At 39.9% G+C, this 25,669-nt stretch overlaps 1 protein-coding gene across 1 annotated transcript; it reads right to left on the bottom strand.

Annotated features, from left to right (window-relative positions):
* Nucleotides 1-4,058: 4,058 nt before the first annotated feature.
* On the bottom strand, nt 4,059-24,122 carry PCCB (propionyl-CoA carboxylase subunit beta). The gene is made up of 15 exons (XM_083616305.1): nt 23,920-24,122; nt 20,462-20,581; nt 19,274-19,342; nt 18,362-18,418; nt 17,022-17,135; nt 15,855-15,965; nt 15,064-15,172; nt 13,807-13,927; nt 12,586-12,667; nt 11,265-11,388; nt 10,007-10,114; nt 8,697-8,797; nt 7,507-7,605; nt 6,946-7,039; nt 4,059-4,503 (listed from the first exon to the last, which is right to left on the bottom strand). The coding sequence occupies exons 1-15, from the start codon at nt 24,094-24,096 to the stop codon at nt 4,382-4,384; spliced, it is 1,608 nt and encodes a 535-aa protein (XP_083472431.1). The 5' UTR covers nt 24,097-24,122; the 3' UTR covers nt 4,059-4,381.
* Nucleotides 24,123-25,669: the final 1,547 nt, after the last annotated feature.

The following is a 25,669-nucleotide window of genomic DNA, read 5'->3' as shown; positions in this document are numbered from 1 at the left end:
TAGTAGCATACATGTCAGGTGCTCTATTGCTGCAAAATCTCTCTGCCCTAAAGGGCTGCCAACCATAGACAGGAAAATGTGGATAAGGTTAAAGGAGTTAGTCACAAAGATGCTCTAGTCTTAATAGAGCTCATGTGCTTCGCTACCTTGATACTTGAAGTTTTTGCCTGGCATTACTAATACATCGGGTGTTAAGGTGCCTGTTTGTTGTCTTGGGAGATGTCATTTAGAACAACTTGTGACAGTATTCTCTGGCTGCATCAGCCAGCTTTATCTTGCCTTTTTGATATTGTCCTGTCCATCACTAGCTGCTACTCTTATTAGTTCAATTAATCTTGAATGGTGCAAGTATGCTGGCAGGTGGTCTTGTCCAAATTAATTATCCCAATGTGTTCATTAAAATGCTCGTAAATGGTAATCCTTTCTGTTATTGGAACAAGATGAGGAATGCATCCACCTTCTGCATACCAAACAGGAATATTAACATTGCTGACTTATGAACCTTGTTTCCTTCTGACCTCAAATACATTGTTATGAGTCCATGCTGTTCTTGTTTCTAGCATATCCACTGTCCCTAACCATGTCAATTACATAGTCTCTTTTAACCCTGTTTTGTCTATGGTTAATAACCATTACTTACCAACACACTTGTAAATGTGTTTCAACTGCTGTCTTAACTCACCCTCTCAATTACAAGAGCTCTGCAGAGATGAGGTGGACTTAAAGGTGGGACTTGTAAATACTTAGGGCTACATAAATACCCGTTTGTATAGTTCTTCTCTAAATTGTTTGTATTGGAAATTTATTGTAGTTTTACTAACAATTACAGAAGAATCTTGGAACAGATTACTCCAATATAATAAACAGTGACCAATTTTTTTCCAAATTACCTTTTCATGGTCTTTGTATTGTGTGCACTAAATATCTACTTCATCTGAACCTATGCACGTAACACAGGAGGACTTCTAGTCTGTCCATTATGGGTTAGAACTATTGTTATTACTACTATTCTGTCAAAGGCTTTGAATATTTGTTAGCCCAGTTTTCTAACTATCTTTTCCCCGTGGACAAATCCCAGTTTGGTCCTGGATATGGATTCTGAAGCTCCATTACTGGCTAAAATTAATTTTCTTCCCGGTAAGTCTGGCACCCTTGATTTTAATTGTCAAACATGTCAAACAAAATGGAAGTCCTCGCTGCAAAAGAAACTGAGAAGTCTAGGGTTCACACTGCAGGCTCTGATATGAGAGAGCCACATCCACAAGTAAGCAACGAATATGGGGTGTTGAGCTGCAATGCCACATGAGTGAAATGACAAAGTATCTAGACATTAAAGATAATGGGAGGGGGTTTACTCCAGCAAGGTATTTTTCCAAAACAGAAATACACAAATTTAGAAGAGCTCTTACCCTTGCCAGATTTAATATCTTCCCATCAGCATTACTGCAGGGCAGATTTGAAGGCAAACCATATTCACAGCGAACATGCCTGTGTGGTTTGAAGGAAGTTGAAACTGCTACGCATGCCCTGCTACACTGTCATTACTACAATGCTATACACATTATATTTATCACGCCAATCATGCAGTAAACCCCAAGCAGAACTGATGATTAGTACTTAAAATACTTAATAGAGGACAGGGAACCAGAGATTACCTTAAAAGTGGCTAAATTCTGTGCTTCTACTGTAAAATTAAGGATACAAGCTTTGAATGAATCTAACGGCCAATGTCTTAATATGTTTTAAATTAGTGCTTAAGGTTTTAGCTTACATACTTTAGCTGTTTTATATCTGAATTATTTATTATGTATTAGCTCATAGACCTTAATTTTAATCTATTTTTGTTTGTATGCTCTCTGCTGTTATATGTGTTGTACTCTGGTCAGTGACCGAAATAAATTGATTCATTCATATTTTCCCCTCAACCACAGTCCATCCCATTAAGGAGTGTCCCTTGACCCTCAGAAGAGGAAGGAAAGTAATACTTTCTCCATCCGGCTTCCATGGGTCTCTCCCTGCATCTAACCCAATGAATGATTTTCTATGTTACTGCTGCTTATTAAAAGAAACTACCAAAATTTTAAAAAATGAAGCAGGTGTGTTGGAGCACTTCAGTGGCGCAAAGCAATCTGAACTACTCCAGAAGCTTTGGGTCCAGTTCAAAGGATGCAAAAACAGTCTTAAGAAATGCTACAATTCACCACCACCACAAAAAAAAAGGGGAAAGAAAAAGTGGGTATAGAGTTGGTATTGGCCCAGAAGGATGAATGTGGCACTGCCCCCACCAACCTCAGCCTGCCCTAATCAGTCAAGAGTTTGGCACTTGCATCAGGGAAGAAGATGGGGACAATTCATTGGTAGGCACTGGCTCTGTGTTCACCTGCTCTTGGCCTCCTGCCTTATGGTTTACTGGTCCCAAAAGACACCAGCCACTACTGAGGTTGCTACTGACAGCTCCAGCTTCCAACCGGGGAATAACTTTACCAGGATTCTCCTTTTTGTTCTGGGGATAAATGTGAAGTTGTCAGTTGGTGTTAACTGAGCAGAAAACAGTATCAAAAAGCAGCCTCACTATTTTTTGTTCATCATAACTCCCCAACAACTTTGTTTTATTTAGCTTGGTGTACCTCTACACGCGGGTGGCACTGTGGGTTAAACCACAGAGCCTAGGGCTTGCCGATCGGAAGGTCGGTGGTTCGAATCCCTGCGACGGGGTGAGCTCCCGTTGCTCAGTCCCTGCTCCTGCCAACCTAGCAGTTCGAAAGCACATCAAAGTGCAAGTAGATAAATAGGTACCACTCCGGCGGGAAGGTAAACGGCATTACTGTACGTTGCTCTGGTTTGCCAGAAGCGGCTTAGTCATGCTGGCCACATGACCCGGAAGCTGTACGCCGGCTCCCTTGGCCAATAAAGCGAGATGAGCACCGCAACCCCAGAGTCAGCCATGACTGGACCTAATGGTCAGGGGTCCCTTTACCTTTTTTTTTTACCTCTACAGCTATGTTATGTACCATTTTCTTCATACAAATCACATACGTGACCCCCCCCCCCCACCTAAAAAAACCCCACTACCATCTTTCTGCCTAGAATTCTGCTGGATACTTTCTGTTAGAAGGGGCATCTATGCCTGCAAACTTCAGTTCTGTCAAAAAGTAAAAATGTTATATACCTAAGTTGTTCATTTCCCCAAATATATGAAGCACTGGATTGATAAAAGCAATCTGCTTCCTGAAGTGGGATCAGAACAGAATTAATCTCTGATGTGCAGCTTTAGTTATAGCTTTACAATACAGGTTTGTTTGAAAAGCACCACACCTGTATATTACTAGTTGGGACAGGGCAACCCATCCTTAAAAACAAAAACAAGACAAAACAAATCATACTCATATTAGTCCCGTTGAAATAAATGGATTTCAAGTGGATATCACCTGGTGTTTACTAATCAGTCACCTTTTCAGGAATCAAATTTAGCACACATCACATTTATAGTCTGAGCACAAAATTTAATTTTTATAAACATCCAAAATGTTTTCTAAAAAGGTATGAGACCTCTGCTTGGCTTTGTAGCTATGAAAGAAAGGGATTTAAGGTTGTAGAAATTGGCAAAAGGTGCCTGCATTAATAGAGACAACAGAGAAATTTTGAATAATATCCAGTTTCAGATGGCAGGAGACTATTTTCAAGGTATGTAAGGTATATCAGGCCAGAATGAATGAACTTATTTTGGCCTGCTTCGTTCTACCTGGCATAAGGGCTCCTCAATTAGAAGTATTATGCATAGGCACAAAGGAGAATCGTTTCCCACAAGCCTCTCAGAGGCCTAAAACAATCTCTTGCGGTAGGAGAATAGTCTTGTTAGGTAGCTGATGAGACCAGAATCTGACAGCTAAGAAATTTATACTGAATAACATCTGCATTAGAAAACCTTGAAATCCTGTAATATTTTCTTGCGATGAATCCCATGCAGGTAATTTCCATCTCCCCTTGCAAGAGTTAAATCCTGTTTTGCATTATTATCCTCTGAATCTAATCCACAAATAATCTCCCCACAGACAGTCTTGTTTAAAGGAAACAAAATAGTTTAATTCCATATTCTCTTAGACTTCTGTTGCAATATGCTGGCCTTACATTTATGTATGATTATCCGTTCTGTCTTTAGACTGTCAAAGATCAAGTTACAGCATACCGTGACAACTTCCATATGTTGTACCTTTTGCTTAAATGTACAATTGATTCCTTGTCTACAATCTCATAGTATCCCAACCCTTCTAGAATATAATCCATAAAAATTTCCACATACTTCCGACGATTCAGAGTCAGGATTTGAGTTGGGCTCCACTGCTTTCCTGGCAACCTATCATCCCTTTTCCTTAAAACAAATTCAGAGAGGAATATTGGCATGCTTCTTCCAGGGGTTGGATTGTCTTTTGCTAGCCAGGACTTCCAAATCACGGCAGATTCGCAGTCGAGTTGAAGAAGGTTGGATGATGTCATCAACAAACCCTGTTATAAAACAGGTTTGACAGTTTATTCCCATTGCTCTGTAACTGCTTCTGCAGCAAAAAGCATCATGCAGTAGATAATCCTTTAATAGGTTCACATTAGCCTTCCACCAAATCGAAGTTAATGTTTTGTGCAAGCTGCTCCAGAGGAAGCCATGAACTGCTAAAGGGTTGCATATCTTATTCATCAACTTAAATACAAATTCCTCTAAAAAGGGGTAAATCAGGATTTTAGGGTGTACTGATCACCAATATTTGATTTCATGATTTAAGTCCACAGAAATGTTTCATTTTTCCAAACAAGCAAGGGAGGAGAAACAATCTGTTAAGCCAAACATCTGGAATATGGCTTTGCAAAAACATTTGCCATCATTCTGATTACATTTACATATGAAAACTGAACAATTTTACTGCAATTCTGCAAGTTCCCATCTCTCTCTTGTAATTTTTAAAAGAAGAAAACCACTTCAGAAACACTGCAAATTATGCTGTTCAACACAGAGATAATTTTACTTCAGAATTACTATAATAAGTTTAAGGTCTCATCTAGTCACTGAAGAGTGACTAGTGGGGTGCCACAGGGTTCTGTCTTGGGCCCGGTCTTATTCAACATCTTTATCAACGACTTGGATGATGGACTCAAGGGCATCCTGATCAAATTTGCAGATGACACCAAACTGGGAGGGGTGGCTAACACCCCAGAGGACAGGATCACACTTCAAAACGACCTTGACAGATTAGAGAACTGGGCCAAAACAAACAAGATGAACTTTAACAGAGAGAAATGTAAAGTATTGCACTTGGGCAAAAAAAATGAGAGGCACAAATATAAGATGGGTGACACCTGGCTTGAGAGCAGTACATGTGAAAAGGATCTAGGAGTCTTGGTTGACCACAAACTTGACATGAGCCAACAGTGTGACGCGGCAGCTAAAAAAGCCAATGCAATTCTGGGCTGCATCAATAGGAGTATAGCATCTAGATCAAGGGAAGTAATAGTGCCACTGTATTCTGCTCTGGTCACACCTCACCTGGAGTACTGTGTCCAGTTCTGGGCACCACAGTTCAAGAAGGACACTGACAAACTGGAACGTGTCCAGAGGAGGGCAACCAAAATGGTCAAAGGCCTGGAAACGATGCCTTATGAGGAACGGCTAAGGGAGCTGGGCATGTTTAGCCTGGAGAAGAGGAGGTTAAGGGGTGATATGATAGCCATGTTCAAATATATAAAAGGATGTCATATAGAGGAGGGAGAAAGGTTGTTTTCTGCTGCTCCAGAGAAGCGGACACGGAGCAATGGATCCAAACTACAAGAAAGAAGATTCCACCTAAACATTAGGAAGAACTTCCTGACAGTAAGAGCTGTTTGACAGTGGAATTTGCTGCCAAGGAGTGTGGTGGAGTCTCCTTCTTTGGAGGTATTTAAGCAGAGGCTTGACAACCATATGTCAGGAGTGCTCTGATGGTGTTTCCTGCTTGGCAGGGGGTTGGACTCGATGGCCCTTGTGGTCTATTCCAACTCTATGATTCTATGATCTCAGATGCATAACCTCTAAGCAAAGGGATCGTGGATCTTAAATAATGCTCTGATTAAACAATCATGCCATAGCTCTCAAAGGCAGAGGATTTGAGTTGTCTAGAAGCAGGGGATACAACTAAAAATAAGTGGCTCTGATCTGGGCCTGATTGTGAAACACATAGCTATAAATGTTAAAAAGCATTGGTGGCCTAGTAATTTCTGCTTTGCATTCCGAACAATGCACCGTAATACATATATACCAGCTACCTGCCCCCAAATGGGGTTTGCAAGCTCCATCAATCAGTTGATGGTCTGTGCTTGCAAAGAAGGGGCTTTGCAAGACCTGAAGATCAGCTGATTGTTGGTGCTTTACATTCTGTGCCTTTGCCCACATTTCGAAAGTTCTAAGAACGAATAAATAAATGTAATGAATTGTAATATGAAAATATATTCCCCTTTGCTCCACATGCCTGAAGTGACTTTCTTAAATGTTCAATCTGCCAGGAAGGTAGTTGGCTAGAGTTTATATACACTTCAATTTTGTAACTATGCTTTGCAGAGATCAATGTTTAAGAAGGGACAACCCCTTCTTAAGAAAGAATTTTAGTTAAAATTTAGAAAACCAGTGCTCTATGCTTTGAATTTTTTTTTAAGCAAGTAACCACAGTATCTCAATTCAGATGAAATGGGAAATGATGATTACTTAAGAGACTTCATGGTTTGATTGCCTGCATAGAGGAAGAACAAAGCGGCTGGCGGAGGAACAAAATTCTAATTCATATTAGCTTATTAACCTCATACATGATCATCTGAATGCAGTTAAAATAAACACCCAAATAAGAAGTGAAAGAACACTGAAATCACAATAAAAAACTTTACTTATGTATCTGAAATTTCAATAATAGACAATCTCAAAGCCACTACCTTTGGTTGCTGCAGGGAAAGGATTTGCAAACTTTTCCACATACTCTGCTTCTGCATGTGCCCCCTTCCCCCTGAAAATTATCTGCACGGCTCCCTAAGAAGAAAATGTAAGAATATGATATTATTGCAACCTATAGTTCTAAAGGCCTTTGGAATGGACTTGGTCATCATTAAACCATTTACAAGAAGGGTGGGGAACTTCCAGCTTGCAGGCAATCAGGCCCCTGCAAGCATTCCCCATTTGGCCTCCAAGGCTATTTTGGCTAAGCCACACCCACCTGCTCTACACCTGATGTAGTATGCTATCAGGTGTGGAGCAGGTAAAAACTTGTCTCAGCCAAAAGGGGATCTGAAGGCACAGGAGATCAGCTAATTGGCATTGCTTGCAGAGTGCTGGGCAAGAGAGCACTTTGAAAAGGGCTTCTGCAGACTCCTGTGGGCAAACAAAAAAAAGTTGTATGCCATCAAGTGATTGACCCATGCGGGAGGGTGGTGTAACAATCTGGCCTACCTGCCAGACCCAGATAAGCTGAGTGCAAATGGGGACAAAGTGAGAATTACCTTGGCACCCATCACTGCTACCTCTGCTGTTGGCCATGCATAATTAGCATCTCCTCTTAAATGTTTTGAACTCATCACATCATAGGCCCCACCATAAGCCTGGAGCAGGAAATAAAAGTGTCAACAAGTTATGTACTGTATTCAATCATTATGTTTATATACCAGGATAGTTAGTCTCTTAATATTAAGAGTATGAAAGCAGACAATTCCTACTATAACCATTCAAAAATTATGTGATATAGTTATCATGAAGCATCCACTCTCACTTATTTAAAGCATTTTCAAATTCCAGTAGAATGGCCTAGCTTTCCTTCTCTCTTTCCTTCATCTTTCCCTTTCTCCACTTACAGACTTTTTAACCTATATAGTTTATTCCTTTATATCTTGATATCTTAAAAAGGGCCATAGCTCAGTGGCAGAACATCTGCCTTGCATGTAGAAGATCCCAGGTTCAGTCCCTGGCCATTTCCAGGTAGGGGTGGGAATGTTCCCTTTCTGAAACATTGGAAAGCCTCTGCAAGTCAATGCAGAGAATACTAAGCTAGGTAGACCAATAGCCTGACTCTGAATAAGGAAGCATCCTACATTCCAAAACGTGTAATGTCCTCATATTTATCCTCCGCCATTGCCAGCCCTAGAACTATTTAAGAAATTTGCAAAAATAGTTAAATACTTGGCAATATTAGAATACAATAACTAACTATACATAAGAAAAGAGCAGCACATAAAACAGATGATAAATCTCATGCAGCAGCTTCAATGTTAAAAGTGTGGGCCTATTAAAAGACTTGGCCTGGTGCCTAAAACTCATCAAGTTAGGCATCAGGCAATTAGCCCTGGAATGAGTGTTCCCAAACTAGAAATAACATATAATCCAAGACTTCAGGTTGAGATTGTGTATGTATAAGGCAGTTATATTCAGATTCTACTTATGTGAGAGTCATTAGGTTAGAAGTGGATCTGAAGGCAGTATTTGTTAAGGGGAAACAGGCTTGATTGTGAGGTATCTAGAGAAATTAAGCAGTATTAGTGAAGCAAAAAATGATGTTATATTATGATAGAAAAAATTGAAACAGCTTGGAAGAACTGGTGTTGATGAGGTCAGCTGAGCTGAAGATAAGACAAATATCTTCTATGCATTCTCAACAGCGTGTGGCAGCTAGCAACTATAAAATACAATTTTACTTCACCTTCCTTGTGATAATAGTGATTTTTGGCACAGTTGCTTCTGCAAAAGCGAAGAGCAGTTTTGCTCCGTGGCGTATAATCCCACCATATTCCTGAGATGTCCCTGAAAACAACAGGAACCAGCAAAACATGGTTAAAGGAAATTTACTACATCCAAGAATGGATATTTAATAAGAAACTATACGCCCAGCACTAATTAAGATAGCTGTTAAAAGCCTCTACAAGAGTAGAGGTAGACTGCATGACTGCATCAAACATCAACCAGCAGGCTGGGTATCGTGGAGCGTAAGGCTATGTTCTACCTCCACTGTCAGAGGCAGTATGCATCTATAGAAGAGAGGCTGGGAATTTCATGTGGGAAGAATGCTGCTTGCAGGCATTGCACAGGCATCTAGTAGGCCACTGGGAGAACAAGGTGGTAAGACTAGATGAGCCTTTGGCCTGATCCAGCAGGACTTTTCATATGCTCTTATAATAGATCTACATACAGCCTTGTAGCAAAGCCAACATAACCTTCTACATGGCAATTCTTGGTTTGACTGAAAGGGATCCACTGAGCCAAAACCTTTTATTACACCAAAATCTTATCCTATTTCTACTGTTTTAATTATATGTGATTAAATGGCACCAATAAATGCGTTCTACAAATGTCAGCCTCGTGATTCAGCACTCGCGTGAAGCACAGGCAAGCAACAACTACTTAAGGAGAGCAGGTATCCCTATTGCCTCCATAATATTCACCAGCACAGGAGCTAAAGCTATAAACGCAGGCTATATAATGCAGCTTTATTTAATACAGGTCAGTGCCATGAAGAGCTGTATCCACGACACTCATTCACATTTGAAAGCTATAGAGCCCCCACAGAGAGATCTAAAAGACTGCTTCCTGGTGTATACAAAGTACTTAAACTAATTGTGTACTTAAAGAAGGATGACACAGGGCAGTTAAGTTGGATGAAAAGACTAATACTTTTTCTTTCTCTAGTGTTTTTCACATACTTTTTATTTCAGTGGATTTCGCACCACTACTAAACTCTCTCCGGGAATAAAATCTCTGTGAGAATGTTCAATCTCACAATGATAAATGTTAAAAATGCGACTGATGTCATTTTACACATGTAACAGGAAGGAGGAAGCTGTGCAAAGGACAGAGTAATGGCTTTACCTCTGCACTTGAAATAAAAAGTAACCCCACCTCCCAATTCCTTGAATACAAGGACTATTTTCAGTTCAGTAAGAAGAATCAAGTGAAATATCTTCCACTCAATTCATTTCCATCTTCAGTCAAATAGGATGCAGAAGAAAAACCTACCTGGTAAAAATCCAGGTACATCTACAAAAGTTATCAGAGGAATGTTGAAAGCATCACAGAAGCGAACAAAACGGGCTCCCTTCACGGAGGAGTTTATGTCCAAACAGCCTAAATTTCAGACAAAGTAGACAAGATTCTTACAAGGCTTTTCAAGAACATTTTGCAGTTGCCAGTGTATACAAAAAGTGACATTCAATGTTCATCATACTCGGGGTACTCATTAAAATTGATGGATCTACCCTGAGTTTACTTGGTTAGATATCACCCAAACAGGCAACACCAGCAACATTTTACACACCCTATGCAAAAGAGCGTTTTCTACCTCCTTGTGAAATACTGAAAAGAGTTTATCTAACCTGCATAAATGTTCACGAAACACGTACTTTTCTCAGGAAGCTGTTATCTATGACTACATTTTAGCTTTGTAAGTCGTTTACATTAATCTGTGGTGGGGAGGGAATCAAAACAAGTAATATCAATATGGCGGCTGAATTCTATTCCATTCTCTAAAATGCTACTCGCCCCAGCAAACGCCAACAATTTAGAGACCAAAACACTTACATATAAATCTTGTAACAACATGTGTTATGTTGGTAACCATGACCACCACTGGATGTTTCAGACTGAGATGCCTGAAATCCTGGTATAATTGCAGGACTAATCCTATAATTCACTGATGCCGAAAGATTTCCAACATCTTCAGCTGACCAAGGTTATCAACATAAAACATTTCTTTTTACGGGATGTATATCCAAGCACTTAGTCTTGGAAGTCGAATACTTTGCCAGAAGCGTAAAACAATCTGATGGACTGGAGGGAGGAAAGAAGAGAAGGAAAGAAGCTGGTGACGTGTGGGTGGGTGTACAAAAGGGATGCCAGGAGAGGGAAATGGATTCCAAACGTGTACAGAAACGGTGGTGTTATGATAACACCACCAACACACCACATATTTACACCTAAAAACACATCTCGTTTCATGGTTCTTTGAATACTGGCCAGCGGTACTTACAAAGCATGAACAACACAAGGATGTAAAGCAGGTTTTACTCTATTTGCAGTATGCACAGAGTGCCAAACCTTCATCTTAATTGCAAAAGAACACTAAACTACCTTAGGACCAAACTTTTTTTAGAGAGAACATACCGAGCTATTCAGCAATGAGGTTTTAAACCGATGCAACATGCAAATGTAAGTTTTCCAAGCTTTCGACATAAATTGACATTATAAAGGTTCCCAGCCACTGCCACCCTCCTCTTACCTGATGCTACTTTGGGCTGGTTGCCAACTATTCCAACAGTTCTGCCGTTCATTCTGGCAAATCCAACAATGATATTTCTGGCATAGGAGGGCATGATCTCAAAGAATTCTCTCTCATCAACTATCTACATAAATGAGATTCAAATATCTTACTGTCGCGGAGCAGTGAAATACACACTCCTATAGATATCTGTATCACACAAAGGTGATTTAAAATTTAAGATAGTTGAAACAGTATTTTAAAAATCTTTTTCAATATACTGCTCTTAAGCAGTGCCAGATTTACGTATAAGCTAAACAAGCTATAGCTTAGGGCCCCACTCTCTTGGGGGCCCCAAAAAAAATTAAAGGGGAAAAAAAGCTGGATGTACATTTCCAATTGTATTTCAGTTCAACAATTACTTTGATAAAATACATATTTTGTTATGTGCAAATGGCTTTAGATACCTATTAGGTCCATCAATTACCATATAGCACATATTTAGCATAAAAAACAGCGACAATTTGTAGTTGACAAAGGACAGCTGGACATATAAAGGGCTCTTCCATACAGCACTAAATTTAAAAATGTTAGTAAGATTCATTTTGAAATTCCTGACAAATCCTGGTTAGATTTATGGTTCCATTGGGTAATATCCAAAAGACACTTCACCACCCTAAATTTGGCATGTGGCCCCTAGAGGGTTTGCAACAAGACCATATGGCCCTCAGACCAATAAAGGCCCCCCTGTTTTAGACATAGAATGAGGTCAAAGGATCCTCACACCAACATAAAATCTTTATTCTTTTTTACAAATGGAGAAAGATCAGTGACTCACCCTGGAGCTCAGCCACTATTATTACAACACCTCCAAAGCATGGTATCCAATTATAGTTGACTCTCAAAACAATGAATATTGTAACCATATTTTACACTTACTATATGGAAATCAAACACCATGGAAATAATTAAAGCTATACATCTTCTTTATATATGAAATCAATGAAATCAATGGTAGTTAATATGGGCATCAAGACCATTTCCTCAGATACAGTGATATAATGCAATTTAGAATCAAGTTTAACCCACAGGTTGCATAACCGTTTGTCAAATGGTGAGAATAAAGGCAAAGAACCCTTTTATATATCCAGTTATATTCCTTTTACTACTTTTACTAAGGAACACATTTCTAAATAACAGTATTTTTGCAGTGTGCATACATACAAGAAAATGCACCGTATTTACAACTTGTAACAATTCTCAGAGGCAATGGATATTTATGCATCCTGTGTAAACACAAAATTATCGCAACAGCTGTAATACACTGGTACACAGAGCTTACCGAGTGCACAATATCCACCATGTCATAAGCTTTAGTAGATTCCATCGGGACAATGGTATCCAACTCAGGAACCAACCGGTTGCTTTAAACACAGAGAATGGAAAGGAATAAATTTACATCGTATAATAATTCATATGAGAAAATTACTCATGTTAGGAGACATGATTACAACCTAGGACTATTTGACTGAATTCCAGAATTCAGAATTCAATTCCAGAATATTGAGAGAATGAAGGAGACTCCCCCCCCCCCTTTTTACTTTATTCTCCATGTTTACAATAAAGGACCCTCCAACACTGAGATGGATCCAAATATGTATCCTGCTTGCACTGGAGGATGGAGAAGAGCAGGCAATTTTTGTTAATTGCTCCTTTCATCTGCAGTCCACTGTGCCCCCTGAAAAGCTGTTCCAGAAGGTTAGGGGATACTCCATATTAGCATGGAACATATTGCTGGGGCTGGTGGGAACATCGACAAAAACATCTATCCTACCCCCTTATGGATCAACCAAGAGCCTTTTGCTGGATTTTGGCTGCCTTCAAAAATGGAAGGGAAATCTGAATTCAACCCATTCTCTTTAGTTGACTTGTTGCATTTTCAGTTACTACTCAGGAAAGAACAACCTCATTTTGTTAACCAGCAAAAGGAAGTGATAGGAGGCAAGTGTGTAAAAGAAAATATCCAAAATCTGGTCCATCAACTGAACGGCAACATATATCGTACCATACCGTTCCACTGCTGTTAAAGGAGAATTTTTGTATTCTACTCTTCTGACCTCCAACAGGAATCTCTCTGGAGGAATATCTATAACACATGGAAACCAAAGTCCCACTGCATCCCAGTTCACAAGACTTAAATGTGAATCTAACCAAGAATAATAAAATCACCCAGGAATTTTATTTCCTAAATGGGTTCAAAGAGATAGGTGTCTCCTTCAATGATACAAATCGAGAAAATCATACAAGCAAAGACAGAATAACACACGTCCTAAAGATGCATGATGGTACACGCACGTATGGTGCCGAACCCAGAAGTTACCAAATACATCACTCAACATGTCACAAAAAAGGCAGAACGGGGCAGGGTGCCAACACGTGGGGCCCTAGAACAGAACCCCCACGTGAAATGGGCATTGCCTGTAACTCTGCAGACATTTGACGGGATAAACTCTGAAACACACTTTGATTCTATGAACATCTATTATTTGTAAATATAACTTACATAGGGTCATGGCATTCTCTGACAGGAGCTGGATCCTTATTGCTAAGCGGTAGGTAATTAAAAAACTCTCTGAGATTGAGCAAAGCATCTATGTCATTCTCAAAGGCACAGTGTGCAACCCCTATAATGGAAAAAAACAAACATCCATCTGACTTTGCAAAGATTCCAATGAACTTTCCAACAGGACAAGAAACAGATCTTCACAGCAAATTCTTAAAGCTCTGAAATGTCATAGCATTAACTGAAATGCCAGTGGATATTTATTCTTAATGTCCACCAAAAGAAACAGTGTCAGTTCAGCAGTCATATTTGATCAACAATGCCAGTGTTTTACACACATCTACTTCCACCTCGAACATCCATCCTTATCTTGTTCCACTCCATCTTGCATTTCAAGGGTCATACTGAACCCCTATTTTCAGCCTCTTCGCAAAATAAATAAAGCAGGTGTTAAATGGATCTGAAAGACTGAATGTGTCTGTGGATGTATATGAGTGAGTGTGAGAAAAAGAGATGTGGCCCTATCTACCACCAGCAGCAGCCCCAGGAAGGTTAGTTACAAGGGAACGTAGCCATCAGGCTAAAAACAGTTTTGCACCCATGTTATTGAGGTTTACAAAGTTAGGAAAGTGGCAGAGAGTGCCTCCCCTCTCAGTACTAGAATTCATGTTCAACCAATGAAAGTGACTAGCAAGAAAGATAGAAGAAAAAGTATTTTCACAGATAGTCACATCAGCAACTATGAGCCATTATGGCTAAACAGGATCCCCATGCATAGAAGCATGCTGGGTACAACATGGACAGGGATCAAATAAGGCAGTTCTAATGGTACATTTCCCCCTTGACGCTTATTAGACAGGAGCAGCCCCAGTATCTCCCTCTCTCTTACACACATTCTCTTACAATACATCTAGTAACAGTCTTCTGTCACCCCCTGCATTGTAATTTTCAGCCAAAGACAACCAGCAGGTACTTTTACTATGTTCCAAACCAGGCATCCCCAACCTTCGGCCCTCCAGATGTTCTTTACTACAATTCACATCATCCCTAACCACTGGTCCTGTTAGCTAGGGATCATGGGAGTTGTAGGCCAAAACATCTGGAGGGCCGAGTTTGGGGATGCCTGTTCCAAACTAATCTGCAAGACTAATTTTATATGACTGGACTACTATGTTCTTCATATTGTTCTCCGTCACTTCATAAGGGGACTGCAAACAGGAGCAAATGTTAATTATAAGCAACGTAACCATTTCTGACCTGATACTGCAGTGTGGGTCTTTGCACCTCCAAGTTGCTCCTGAGTAACATCTTCATTGGTGACTGATTTGACTACATCAGGGCCTGTTATGAATAGATAGGATGTGTCCTGCAAGAAACAACAACTGCAAAGTATGAGGTGCAAGATGTGACATTCTCTGTGTTTGCATTTTTCATCCCTTAGTGCTTTCAAAGTAGGAAAACTTAATTTTAAAAGGTCCAAATATTTCAATTTCATATTTCAAACTAACAAGGCATTTGGTTGGAATTGACTCTAATTTAACCATAGTCCTCAAAAGATCACACAGCTGGTACATGGGATTCCCAGTAAAGCATTTACATTCCTGTATTTGCAAAAAAAAAAAAAAAATACAGCACAGAGTGTGCCACCTTAACTGCAGGCCCAGTACTACTGAAATTTCCAGTTTTAATATCCTCTTTCATTTTTCATTTCCAAGCAAGACAATTTTTACAGCTCAAAGCCAACCAACTCAATAGATATTTAAGACACGGCATAATTAGAAGATGTGAAAGGTGACAGCTACAGCCTGAAATAGCAGGGCAGTTTAAAAAAAGATGTTATTCCTTAAGCCAGAGCTTCTAAAGGAACAGGAATACATCCATTTTTAGAGTCAGCCACCACTGGCAAGAAACTCCTTGTAACAACTGCTCTCATAAGACTCACTCTCTTCATGTTTACTCAGAATTAAGTCCCACTGTGTTCAATGCAGCTTACTCCCTAGTAACTATGTTATTATTGCAGTCAAAGGCAACTAACATTACATCCTTACCTTTACCATGAATGTGAAATCTGTTAAAGCAGGAGAGTAGACAGCCCCTCCTGCGCAAGGGCCCATAATAAGAGAAATCTGTGGTATTACCCCAGAACATAGTACATTTCTCTGTAAAAGAAAGCAAACATCTCCATTGCTTACACATTTTATACCACTTCCAAGTCAAAGTTCCCAAAGCGCTCCTAAATCTGTGTTAAACTTTTGCAACAAACTATTTCATATAAAAATATGAAGTATGTTGTAGGAATATATTAGCCAACAGAAATAACATTCTATCTGTTCTAGCTTCATTGTTCATCCACTAAACGGGATCTTAAACTCCCATCCAAATTAATCCAAGTTCAAAACCCTGTGCATCAGAACAAATATGGCAAGGAAAAGGGAGAAAAGCACAAGACAGAGGCAATGTCAGAGAATTAAGTATCCAGGATCAGATTCATGAAGCAGGCTCTAGCTGGAGTCCCATGTGCACTGAATGCCCCATGTGTTGGTGGCAGCAGCAGCTGCTGCTTCCGACAGCTGGTACAGACAGATGCATATGGAGAGCCGTTTTCCAGCCCTCTTCTAGCTCCAGGGTTGTACTCACAAGCAAGGAGAGAGATGCTGCTACTGCAGTTCATTCACCCATATAATAAAAATTATTCCCTTTGGCTGCCTGGAGAGCTTCGTGAATGCTGATGGCTGCAGCAGCTCTCTGTTTGCAGGAGAGGGCAAGGAGAGGGCTAAAATGAGGAACTGAATATGCATTACAGTCTTTATACTTATGGGGAGACGTACTGATCCAACCAGGGGAAAGATCAGGGAGGTCTCACTGTGCCTAAAGAGTAACAGTAACTTACAGCAACTGCAAAAGAAATAACCTCCTAAATGAAGTATACTAATTTCAGGGCCTGTTCCCCCTTAATTGTGACTTCTAGCAGCAACACCTAGAAACAACAGCATCTCATGAAAAGAATATGAGAGAGAAAATGTGCATTTTGCCCCTGTATAAAGGAGAAAAGCCCCCTCCCTGGCCTCTCGCGTAAGACCTGGAAGCAGCAGGAAAAGAAATGTTGTGTCACTCATGCTTCCTGTTTCATTATTTTTTCAGAATGTCAGAAATGGCTCCTAGGCTATTCATCTGTAGCGTCAAGGATCAACTTGCTTACCTAAGAGGTCTCTTACCAAAAATATATCAGCATAACCAGCCAGGGACTCTACTCCTTCCTGGATCCGGGCCCCTCCAGAATCATTCAACCCAATAACAGGAGCACCAACCATAGCAGCCTGATCCATTATCTGAGGATACAGAAACTCTTGATTTACTAGTGAAGTCCTACCACAAGCTTAATTAACATAAAATAGTGAGTTCCTATTATAATTAATAATCATATTATAAAATAGGATCTCTTTTCATTTTTTATCAGAATGCATCCAAGTCCAATGTCTGTTTCGTGTTACGACATCTACAGATAAACCTCTACTGGCCAGTCAACCACCCCCACATGGCACTATTATTATTAATACACCTTCATGTTCAATTAACTCTTCTCTTTAACATTTGTGCTTCACCATTTTAAACAATGGGCTACTTCACACATAACGCTAAGCCATCATTTAGCATCATGAACCTCAGAGATCCTCAGGGCTTTGCTCAGCTCACTGAGGCTTCTCTATATAGTTTTAAAACCATAGTTTAGAGTGACATGCAAGCCCGTCCCATCTGATAAAGGGCACTTAAGGATTATAGAGTGTGACAAATGAAAAACAACAACACAAGATCACAAAAGCACCATAATACAGCAAGATCAAAACTTTATCTAAAAATCTTGGGAAAGTAACAATATATTTGATACCCAAACAACTTTGGTGTATCAAACTGGAGGCAGGTATTGGGCAAACCTTTCTGAGGAAGGCCTCACCCATTTTTAACCATTATACATCTATCTTCTAGAAAGGACTATCAAGAGAAGTACATCATCAACTATTTGTTATATTCAGGAAATGTCAAAATTGGGTGCTTCTCACAACTCATATCACCACTTATCAGGAACTATGACTTCAAATGTACTCCTGAATGAATTAACTGTGAGGTATTTTATCCTAGCAACATCTTGGCTTCTGTAATAACAAATGGACTTCTTATTATGAAAAAATAGGTTATGTTTGGAGAGAGGGAATTCAGCAGTACTGGAGCTGAATAAGCAATAGGCTATTAAGATTTGGGGGCTTGTACAAACTGGGTGGCTTAGTTAAAAAGGAACTGCCATGAGTTGAATAAGATGAGATTTCTTTGAAATTCAGGAGTGTTTACACTTATTCTGAAAATGTATCTATCTGTATTGTGTTGAAAAAAATTGTATCTTAAGACTTGAAGACACTAATCAGGAAAGGGGATGAAAGAAACTTCAACGTAGCAAGGATTCGTGTGAGGCATAACATACTTTTAAAAACACTCCATTGTCATATTTTGCAGGCTGCAGGCACTTAAGAATTTTGTAACTATTGTCTTCTAAAATGCTTACCTTGCAGATCTTTTGAGCATGTGCTCCAGATAAACTGCCTCCAAACACAGTGAAGTCCTAAATAAAGATTGTATTTCAAAGATCAAATATAATAGTAGCTTAGAATGCCAAATATATATACTAGACTTAGATTTTTCCCCCTGCCTTGCCCTTGAGCACCAGTAAAACAGACTTTTTTGCACTCCCAATTATTCAGTGTAATTGTCTTCAAGCAGGTTGAAAATATCAACAGACTCCACCCTCATGGAAGGAGTGCAATCTATCCCTACACAGGCAGAGCATGCACATGAGGAGGGACTGAGATACAGCTTAATAGCTTAATAGTTGTTAGTGGAGTTCGTAACCCAAAGCGTTTGTAACCCGAAGTGTTTGTAACCCGAGGTACCACTGTGATACCAGAAATCAATGCAAGTACAAAATATAAAGATCCCACAAGGTTTCTGTAGTGCAAGTCTTTTATTCCCAATGGACTCCTGCAACTCTTGCAGCATGGAAAATACTGTAGTCAGGAAATATTGAAGTTGCAGCCTTACATCATCTGAAGGGCAATGGGTTAGTCACGCTTGTTAAAATGTTGTATTATAACCAGTTCCCTGTTGTTGTTGTTGTTTTAAAAAAAGAGAGACAAGGCACTGCAGTATCAGAAGTAAGCTTCTGCAAAGCAACTCTATTCTTACATGTTATAAGGATTCCATAGTCCAAGAACATGCTGTGAAATACTGTATAAATAGCCAAAATGGACAGATGTAGTCATTTTATTGACTGTAATTAAAATTCTATTGAATTGCAGGCATAATACATTTCTGCAAACTAAATGCACTGCAAATGAAAAGCAAATGTAAAGAAATACAAAAACGAAGCCTTATAACTTCAAAGAAAAAGTTCACAACTGAAAACACAAAATAGCAATACCTGACTGAAAACATATGCCAATCTGCCATTAATTCTACCCTGGCCAGTTACCACACTGTCTCCAGGGAACTGCAAAAGAGAATAAAGAATGTACAACTCAGAACAGCAATATGATTAAATAACGAAATCTAATTCTTATAAATGACCAAAGCAAGTATTTGCTAACCAGAAAATCAAACTCTTTATTTAGGGCAGAGTATACATTTCAATTATGCTTGTATCATTTAAAACAGGCTGACTTCCATATTCTCCTTTAATGCTGAGTATAATTTATTTACACTCCACCAACCACAAATAAAAACAAAAGCAACAGAATATAGAATCTATAAGATCAATAAAAGACAGGAAGAAAAACAAGAAAGTAGTCCTAGTCAAAGCAAAATTGTGTCATTTAAGAATTATGCAACTTGCTCTGTAATTTATAAATTAGAGCCATTCAAGAAAATGATCAACAGAAACTCTGATGAGCAACCTGGGAAGTACTGTGTAATAGGGTACCGTATATTAGTTTCTGTAGCTGGCTTATTAAAAAAAAGCCCGCATTTTGAAACGTACAAAACTGATTCTACCTTTTCATTATTACAAGAGCAGTATCTATTATTTAAAACTTTATTTTATCTACCTTCTAAAACTTTGAAGGTAAGGTTAAAATATCCCAAGGAAAAAGCTTTCCTGTATTTAGGAACAGACAAACAATTCAAATAATGCATCCCATTCTTAGAATTAGGACATGACAAAAATAGCAACCAGAGGAAATGAGGCGCTTGGGCTACCCCATAAGTCAATCTCCATTAAAATCTCTGTTTAACAATATCTTTGGCTTGCTCAGTTTATAAATAACAGATGAGAAGACAGCCCAACTGAAACAACTGTCTGCCATAATTCCTTCATCCAGACAGACTAACACAAGTCCATCATCACCTGGAACACAAATGAACTGGAAGTAAGTAAAATACAACCATGAAACTGAAAGGGAATGTAATATATCCAAGTCAGGCTCTGTCTCTAAAGCACTACATATAGAATGATTGGGGATGAACCAAGCAGAGGTAGAGCATGTATAGAGGAAAGAGATGAGAACCATCCATTCTATTAGAGTAAACCATCCACCATCCAGACTCAGGCACTAGAATCAGCCAGATATTTCCAAACAGTTCCAAGAGTGCGAGCAAAATATATACCAGGTACCTTGTTTTTCTCAGCCTCCATCCCAAAATCTGCACATCTGTGTTCCACAAACATGTCATATTCTACAAAACTGTCAGGATCCAGTAAAAGAAGAACACGCTCCCTGGCTGTCAGCTTTCCCTGAAGTGCAGGAAATAATATGAACAAGGTAAGGTTTGGAGATCATTTCAGTACACCAGAGCCAAGCATAATTACAAATATAAAGAGAAAGTCAGATACTAATTTAAGGTTTTATTCAAATCCATAAATTTGCTCCTCAGAAAGCAGCTGCCTTAAACTCAATATTGCAACTGAATTCCTTTTTAATTTCACCTTCCCTTCAAATACAGAAATTGCTCTCTTCTGGAACGATCATTTTGTCAGAGATTTATTGATTAATTGATTTTTTAAATTTTCGTCCTTTTAAGTAAGCAATACTGAGTTATATACGTATGTTGAAGAGAATAAAACCCATAAAGGACTAGTACAGGAAGGGGCTAGCAAAGAAAAAGGATTGTATTCACATGTTTAACAGTCTGACTTCAGTGAAACTATTAAATGTAGTATCAGAACTTACAAATGTGCTTTTCTAAGGGTAGATAGAGCAAGTTAAATAAATCATACTTTTTCTTTTTGATGTAAGGTATGATGTAGTACATCGGCGGAGTCGAAAAACCAATCACAAAAAGCTTATACAAGTTTATTAGTAATCTAAAAAGTAAATGTATAACCGGGCTATCTTTCAGCCTCATCCTTTATAAAACTTAATGTATGTACATGAATCATACACTGAAATTCCTACATTTTATCTTAGCCAAAAGGCCGAGAAGCGATACACTGAAATTCTTGTCAAAGAGAAGCTCTAATCCCAAAGGACATATCTTCTCTAATTTCCTAAAAATTTCATTCTCAGCAGTAATTTAAGTCAACATGCAAAAGTCATTTTAAGAAGTGAGACAGGGGCTCTAAATTACCATCCAACTATTTTAATTTCCCCATTATTATTGCTCATATATAAATAGGCATCAGACACAAAAATAAATTGCTGAATAAATTGTCACATATTGCCCACACCTCAAAATCTTAAGAAGCCTGCAAAAATGTTCATCTTATATTGATTCAAGCACTGAAAATGTTATAGAAGCAGCACTTCAAAGAGAGCCTTATAAAAGGCAAATGCATAGTAAAAGAAGCTACAAGCAACAACGACAAAAGAAATAAAATTACATGCCTCTGATTTAGCCTTTCATTAGGAAAAAGAAGGGTCATTTAGGCACCATCACCTTCACTGGCCACATGGCCACTTGTAATCTTGTCCTGCTAATGACCTTTGCAGAAATGGCTGCATTGGCTGCCAAATAAACTACCAGGTCATGTTCAAGGTCTTGTTAGTGACATATAAAGCCCTGGACAACTCAGGGCCAGGTTATCTGAAAGACTACCTGACCCTGCCTAGATCTGTAAGATCACTTAAATCATCTGGAGAAATTTTACTTGTGGTAACACATCCTACAGAATATTACAGGCAGAACATCACCTGAAAGGGGATATTTCTTGCCAGTGCCCTTTACACTGTAGAATACCCTTATTTTATTTATTTACTGAAATATTTATAATCTGTACTTTCATCCCTAAAAATGCAGATTAAGCATCATCTGTCAGTTGCTTCAGTTGTAAATAAATATATTTTTGCCCAAGCTTTCCCTGACCCATAGGGATGGACCAAGTTATTACTTAATTCCTGTTTTGATATTACTCTTTTTATGTTGTATCTGTTTCTATGATACTGTCTTATATTTTAATATTACTAAGCTATTTTAATAATTTAAATAAATGCTTTACCTTAGGTCTCCAAAACATGGTAGGCAAAGAAATATCCAACACATGGTAGGGAAAGGAATTATTTTAAGATACTTATTTGAGCCTCAGAAAACAGTTCAGATTAATTCCTAATTCCACTGCAAGTTCAAAGGGATCTTCAAGCCATAACTGTCTGCCCTGAATTAAAGCAAAGCAAGGTGGCTGGTAACATGTGACGATTCTGATGATCTTCAGCATTACAGATGCAGCTACAGGACGCAATCTGCAAAGTGATTATTCATTCCTCAACAGACTGAACTGCTGAGGGGGTGGGGCACAGTTAATATAAAACTCCCTTGCCAGATCACATCAGGGTCATCCCATGACTTGGTTATTTCATCCGCTAGCAACCTGAAGCCTTGAATTCATATACTTTTTCCTCCCCTTGCACTCTATAATCAGAAACTTCTGACTGTAGTTAGCAACAAACTATACCTTGGAATTGTGTCCAAAGCCAGAAAACCATGGTTTGCACACAAACCAGATTTGCCACTAGCCATGATTATCACTAGCTTCCAATTGCAAAGGCTGAGGGAGCACATGGCCCACAACTGTTCACTCATGTAATACTAAACCATGGTTTAGTGTTACATCTGAACACAACCGCTGTCTCCAGCAGCAGCCAGCCCAATTCTTCCAAGTGCCCACAAGCCATGTTTCCATTTAGTTATAATGACTCATAATGTTTGGTACATATATCCTTCATGAATACATCCAGTTTTTTGAGCTATCAAGGTTAGTGGCCATCTAGATGTGAATCCAATAGCTTAATCACGTGCAGATGAATATTTTGTTTTCTGTATTTCCAACAATACAACTCAAACTGAAGACATATGAAGAAAAAATATATACCCATAATATATCTGCTGACATATCTATATACGTAATATGGGAATATTAAAAAAAGATCCCAGGAACGCTGCAAAACATATGCTTCTGATTCACATTTATCCACACTCCCTCTGTGCATCCATAGTTAGGTACCCCCAATCATTATATTGCTGCCTTCCCTTTCTGAAAATGAGAATGAATAACATCTGAAGGTAACTTCACATGTGTATCAGTGTTTTAAAAAATGTGAGACACGACAGTCAGTGTAGCTTCAAAATATTTGGGAAACAGTGCTTTTAATGGGGGCTTCAGAACTTTCTTGACTTTGCATTCCTGTAGAAGTACTTTCAAATCCTCACATATGTGGCCTTAAGTAGACAAGATGAACCAGGGCTAACCTCAGATCAGGGCTGCTTATTTCACACACATTCCCCACCCCCCAAAACAATTCTGGGAATTGCAGTTTAACCCTCAGAGAGTTACAATTCCCAGCTACCCCTAACCAACTCCAGTGCCCAGAACTGAGGAGGGAAATTGTGCTTCGAATGTGCTTTGAAGATAGTAGTTTGTAAGTAGCCCCCACATAACCCAATTTGAAATTGGGGGCCACTGGAAAGGGTCTCGGACCCCTGTCCCATCTTATTAGAATACGGGCAGAGGCATATTAAACTAACTAGACTCTCCAGGCACCGTCCCCGCTCTGTCAGGAAAGCGAGTGTGGGACCTTCGTCCCTCCGAGGGTCGCCCGGGAGCAGCCAGCTGGCTTCCTCGCTCTCTCTCTCGCTCACCCGCCGGTGCTGTGCATCTATGCGCGCCTGGCCGCCGCCGAGCAGCGCAGCCCGACGCTTCTCCTCAATGCGCTCGGGCACCGTGGGCGCGCGCCGAGGGGGGCTGTTGCTGAGCCGGCGGGAAAACGCCAGGGGAACCCTCGGCAGCCGAAAGGGCAGGATCCGCAGGGCGGCCATGGTTGTGGACTGCTGGGACGCATGCGCGCACGGGGCGGGGGGGGGGCGGATGAGGCGGGCAGGTTCCTGAAGCGTGAAAACAGCAGCAGCCATTTGCCCCGCCCAGCCTCCCTTTATATTTCTGTTACGCCTGCCTCGCCGCTTCTCTCCTCACGCTGTTATGAACTGTGTCAGAGCGCGCTTTCTTTTCTTCTTCCTCGGCGGGGTGCACACTGCGCATGAAGACGCCCCCGCCGACCGCTTAAAAGCAGTTTTTTTTAATACGGTACAATGTGGTTGCACGTCACGCTGCTGGCATCTTCATGCGCTGAGCATTTTGGTGTTAACTGCTGCGCAGGCCCGAGACCTCTTTTTCCCTTCAGGCTGTGTTTTTATTGCAAGATGTGGGCTATCGCACTAGAGTGCGTCTCCACTAATTTGCGGTGCCCCGATGTGAGTGCACGTTACGGGTTAGGTTGGAAATAAGGTGAGGAGCTCTAGCAGAAAGGACTTCTGCACAGTGCGTAGATGGCTGCAGAAGACCGAATTTGAATAGGTGCGTTTTGGCAAGCCACAGTGCTTCTCCGCGCGTGGAGACTACCTATGCTGATTTTTTTTTACATTCAGCTATTAAAGATACAGACATCCTTTGTTCTTAATTTTTACCTTTTGTACATGTGCAATGACTACTGTCACTATAGGACAGGCATCCCCAAACTCGGCCCTCCACATGTTTTGGGATTACAACTCCCATCACCCCTAGCTAACAGGACCAGTGGTCAGGGATTATGGGAATTGTAGTCCGAAAACAGCTGGAGGGCCAAGTTTGGGGATGCCTGCTATAGGACTTCCTCTGCAAAAAGTTTCCCTCCAGACTGGTGTTTTTCTTACCGGAGTGTTCTGCAATACGTCTTTGCTGCAATAATAGTGCATTAATGGTGGATTTATACTGGACTGTCTACACATCATTCCACTTCATTAGCTGCTGTGCAATGCTTTCCACTGTTGCCATATTATAGACATCTGGAGAGACACGCTTGCACTATGGTGTTAAGAGAAGTGGGACAAATCATCACCATCAAACCTTTTATTGGCATCACATACAAACATCCATAGCAAATCAATACAGAATTCCCGCCTTCTCAGTGACACAAAACATTTGTCAAATGAAAGAGGCAAAGCAGTCTAACATTACATCTCTAGGTCTCCAGGGAGATCAGATGTCTGCCATGTGTTTCGATGACAAAAAACCAGATAAAGATATTTAGCCACTAACTTGGTGAACTCCTGATTATTCCCCAATAATAGAAAATGTATGACCTCGAACTCTGGTCTCCATTTGGGGATGCAGAGTTGATCTAGGAACTGCTGGCGGAGATCAACATATAGTTTACATTTAAGAACCATATGTGTAAGAGTTTCCACCTGGTGGTCTTCACATGGGCAAATTCTTTCTCCTTCCACCATTCCCGAGAACCTTCCCCATAGGAGGGTTGAAGGATTTGAATTAAACCTGGCCAGCAAAAATGCCCTTCTTTCTTGAGGATTAAGCAAAAATTCAAGATAATTGTGGCTAATTTCATATGCCCAAGAA

This window comes from Podarcis filfolensis, assembly GCF_964270895.1.
Source record: "Podarcis filfolensis genome assembly, chromosome: 5".
Lineage (NCBI taxonomy): Eukaryota > Metazoa > Chordata > Lepidosauria > Squamata > Lacertidae > Podarcis > Podarcis filfolensis.
The sequence above is the reverse complement of the archived record's forward strand: the minus strand, read 5'-3'. Positions and strand labels throughout refer to the sequence as shown.

What these genes read in the sequence shown, in the direction of transcription:
- PCCB (XM_083616305.1), bottom strand. Translation starts at nt 24,096, where the DNA reads ATGGCCGCCCTGCGGATCCTGCCCTTTCGGCTGCCGAGGGTTCCCCTG. An exon ending in ATGCTCAAAAGATCTGCAAG is followed by an intron (nt 17,136 to 18,361) that starts GTAAGCATTTTA and finishes CTGTATCCTCAG; the next exon opens with ATAATGGATCAGGCTGCTAT. An exon ending in TGGTGGATATTGTGCACTCG is followed by an intron (nt 11,389 to 12,585) that starts GTAAGCTCTGTG and finishes TCATTTATGTAG; the next exon opens with ATAGTTGATGAGAGAGAATT.